The sequence below is a fragment of the Cynara cardunculus genome, assembly GCF_001531365.2.
Source record: "Cynara cardunculus var. scolymus isolate 2C chromosome LG 12, CcrdV1, whole genome shotgun sequence".
NCBI lineage: Eukaryota > Viridiplantae > Streptophyta > Magnoliopsida > Asterales > Asteraceae > Cynara > Cynara cardunculus.
Window position 1 is genome coordinate 36112262 of NC_037539.1, and position 4008 is coordinate 36116269.

At 43.2% G+C, this 4008-nt stretch overlaps 1 protein-coding gene across 1 annotated transcript; it reads left to right on the forward strand.

The window, feature by feature from the left end:
- The first annotated feature begins 1326 nt into the window (after positions 1–1326).
- Positions 1327–2288, forward strand: LOC112523869. The gene is made up of 2 exons (XM_025133541.1): positions 1327–1559; positions 1679–2288. Exons 1-2 carry the CDS (start codon positions 1327–1329, stop codon positions 2286–2288), a joined length of 843 nt encoding a protein of 280 aa, XP_024989309.1.
- The last annotated feature ends 1720 nt before the right edge of the window (positions 2289–4008 follow it).

Sequence of the window (4008 nt, forward strand, 5' to 3'; positions counted from 1 at the left end):
ATTCGGAACACATAGGACACCTTACGGGTTAGAACCGAATAGAGGATCTATTGACAGTCACTGCTCCAGCGCCAGACATGTTTCCGGTACCCGGTCCAGAAGTGATAGTCTGCCCTACACTAGTGAAGTGTCTTCACGAGAGCCCATCAGGCGAAGGACCACACCCGAGCCTTCGGTGGACTACACGCCCCGCACCCCTACACGTGAGGACATGATGGAGACTATAGAGACCTTGAGGGGCAAGAACGCAAGGCTAAGAGAGAGATTGACCCAAACTTTAGATGGCAATACTAGACTGAATGAATGACTGAACAATCTTCAGCAGGCACATGTCGAACAAGGAGGAGCCCTAAACGAGCTAATTGAAGAGAATGCAAATTTGTCGGAACAACGTCATGCACTGATTTGAGATAAAGTTGTACTTGAACAGGAGCGAAGAATTGCTGCTCGCCCCATAGGCGCTAGATTCAGAGACAGAGTTCACTTCTATAAGAGAATGACCATAGCCTATGCTGGTGTAGTGAGGGAGTAGTTCTCCGACTGGGTCCAATGCATCAAAAATGGCCCAAAGGCTAGTGTGTTGTGGCATTCCAGGTCATCCACATCTTTTGAGGAGTGGTTGAGGGACCCTTATCTCCCTTATTACCCCGCAGATCAGTTTTAGACATAGAATCCTTTTGAGAGAGGGAAGAGAGAAAGATCTTTTGGTTATGTGATTTAATTATGCGTGTCTAGATAGTTGATCGAATTTTCATCTAGTCCAGTGCTTCAATAAATTTTTTTTAGCATTCACATGATTTAAAGATGTGTTTAGAATTATGAAGAATCCCATCTTTTGTAAGTAAATGGGATTAAGTAATGTGTCTCTCCCCATGATTGTTTATCGACACGAAATATATATAGCTTATTGAGCATTATGAAATTTTCGACGCGAATTCTTTATTGTGTATTTCGCTTATATATAGTGACTATATATATATATATATATATAAATGTAATGTGTTATGTTGACTTTAGAACCTTGTTAAAACGATAATACCCTATTATGTCAGTATGGTTTCTCGTGGATCAACAAGGAACGCCCTCAATGGGGGAGGTATTAATGGCATAGCCCCACCAACAGTTCGAGGTCGGACACTCGCCCAAAGTCGAGGTCGCAGAAGTGTCCGAACCGCTAGTTCTAGTAGGACCCTATCCGCGCAAGCTAATTTAGCTATCGGTAGGAGTCAAGGAGGCCAGGGAGGGGAAAATCCCCTCACAAAGGAAATGATAACTGAGCAAATGGCATAAGTCCTCCGGGATACATTGCCAAATATGCTTAAAGAAATGTTAGGTGACAGATTTAAAGACAACGAAGATGGAGAGGAGGAAAGTGTTCGACATGAGAACACTCAAGCCACTGAAAAGGTGGAAGTATCTGTTAAAGCGAAGGTGGAGTTGCCCACCAACGAGAGAACTGAATTGACAATAAAGGAGAAAGGATGCAGTTTTAAAACATTCAAAGGCATCGGGCCGAAAGAATTTAAGGGAATAGAGGGCCCAGTTGGCCTGATGGATGGGTAACCAAGATGCAGAGTAGCTTCAAAATTTGTAGATGAACAGAAGATCAAGTGACCTATGCTGCTAAAACCTTTGTGGACTATGCATTGCATTGGTGGGAGTCTGAGTGTGCAATCAGAGGTGATGAGGATATTGCTGCCATGACTTGGGAGCAAATGAAAAAGATGATGATGGATAAGTACTGCACACAATCGGTGGTGAACAAGCTAGAATCAGAATTTCTGAGATTAAAGCAAGGTTCGTTGTCGGTTCAAGAATATGTTAACGATTTTCTTGAAAAAGCGAGGTTCGCCAGTTACCAGGTGGCTACCGAGGAGAGAAAGATAGGTCGTTTCAAAGATGGCTTAAGAATCAAAATCAAACGGTACGTAGATATGACTAAACCAACCACATTTGTACAAGCAGTGGAGATGGCAAAGGTGGCAGAGGAGAACAACGCTAGGGAGAATTGTGATAGAAGAGAGGCAAAGAGAAGATGGGAAGGATCGAACAAGTTCAACAAGAAACCAAAATGGACTCCGACTCTGGCAAAAACACGAAGCGAGGGATTCACTATTCCTCCATGTAACAAATGCAATAAGAGACATAGGGGAGAGTGCAGAGCGGGGAGCCTGACATGCTACAAAGGTGACAAACCTGGGCATACCACGCGAGAGTGCCCAGAAGGAAAAACTTGTTATGAATGTGGGGCTACGGGACATTTACGACCTGACTGTCCAAAACATTGAAATGGTGCGACACCCCACGTAAAGACAGAGAATAACGAATTTGGGAAGAGATCGGAAAATAGGAAGGAGCTACCTAAGGGACACGGCCGAGCGTACAACATGACTTTGGAGGAGGCCAAGGAAACACCCGACGTCGTATCTTGTATGTTCCCTATCAACAATGTGTATGCACATGTATTATTTGATTCGGGTGCAAATGATAGTTTTGTGTCTACTACCTTCTGCCACTATCTGAATAGGAGTGCCTGTAGGCTAGACAAAACCTACACTGTAGAAACAGCCGACGGTAGTCAGTATAAGGTAGACGAAGTATTTGATAAATGCACAATTGTTATAGATGGGAAGGATTTCTCTGTTAGGCTTATGCCAATGTGCTTAGGGGGTTTTGACGTGGTCTTGGGGATGGATTGGCTGTCCAACAATCATGCGCAAATAGTATGCAATAAAAATATGATCAAGATTCAAACTCCGGAAGGAGAAACAATTCATGTTTACGGTGATCGAAAGAAGTGTTGCGTAGGGTTAATCAATGCAGTTAAGGCGAATAAGTGTCTGCGGAAGGGATGTGTGACTTACTTGGCATACACCATCGACGCCAAGCTCGAAAAGAAGGCAATACATGATGTTCCAGTGGTAAGGGATTACCTAGAAGTATTTCCGGATGAATTACCAGGAATACCACCGGAACGTCAGGTAGAGTTCCGAATCGATTTGGTACCAGGTGCGATACCAATCGCAAGGGCGCCTTATCGTTTAGCCCCAACAGAAATGCAAGAACTGATGAAGCAATTGCAATAACTCTTAGATAAATGGTTTATCAGGCCAAGCTCGTCGCCATGGRGAGCACCGATTTTATTCGTCAAAAAGAAAGACGGCACGATGAGGATGTGCATCGATTATCGGGAGTTGAACAAAATCACGATAAAGAACAGATATCCATTGCCAAGGATCGACGACCTTTTCGATCAGTTGCAAGGAGCCAGTTGTTTCTTAAAAATCGATTTGAGATCAGGTTATCATCAGTTGAAGGTTCGAGAAGAGGACGTGTCAAAGATCGCTTTTAGGACTCGTTACGGACATTACGAATTTGTAGTAATGCCGTTTGGGTTAACAAATGCACCTGCGGCATTCATAGACTTGATGAATCGAGTTTGTGGACCGTATTTGGACCAATTTGTCATAGTCTTTATAGACGACATTTTGATCTATTCGAAAAATAAGAAGGAGCATGAGCAACATTTAAGGTTGATTCTTGAATTACTAGCAAAAGAGCAATTGWACGCCAAGTTCTCAAAATGTGAGTTTTGGTTGCATGAGGTACAATTCCTCGGTCACGTAGTCAACACGGAAGGAATCAAGGTGGATCCGACTAAGATTGATGCAGTCGTGAACTGGGAATCACCAAAGTCAGTATCGGAAATCCGAAGTTTTCTAGGCCTAGCAGGGTATTACCGAAGGTTCATCCAAGATTTCTCCAAAATAGCAACGCCTTTGACAACATTGACAAAAAAGTCGATTAAGTTTGATTGGGGGACGAAACAAGAAGAAGCATTTCAGACACTTAAGGAGAGACTAAGCACTGCACTGGTTTTATCACTACCGGAAGGAGTAGAAGATTTTGTCATTTATAGCGATGCATCAAAAATGGGTTTAGGTTGTGTACTAATGCAGCGAGGCAAGGTCATTGCATATGCGTCACGTCAGTTGAAAGAACACGAGA

Bases quoted from the DNA above. Each gene is read 5' to 3' on its own strand.
- LOC112523869 (XM_025133541.1), top strand. From the start codon at position 1,327: ATGTTAGGTGACAGATTTAAAGACAACGAAGATGGAGAGGAGGAAAGT. The intron at 1,560-1,678 runs GTAACCAAGATG...GTGTGCAATCAG, and splicing joins CCAGTTGGCCTGATGGATGG to AGGTGATGAGGATATTGCTG.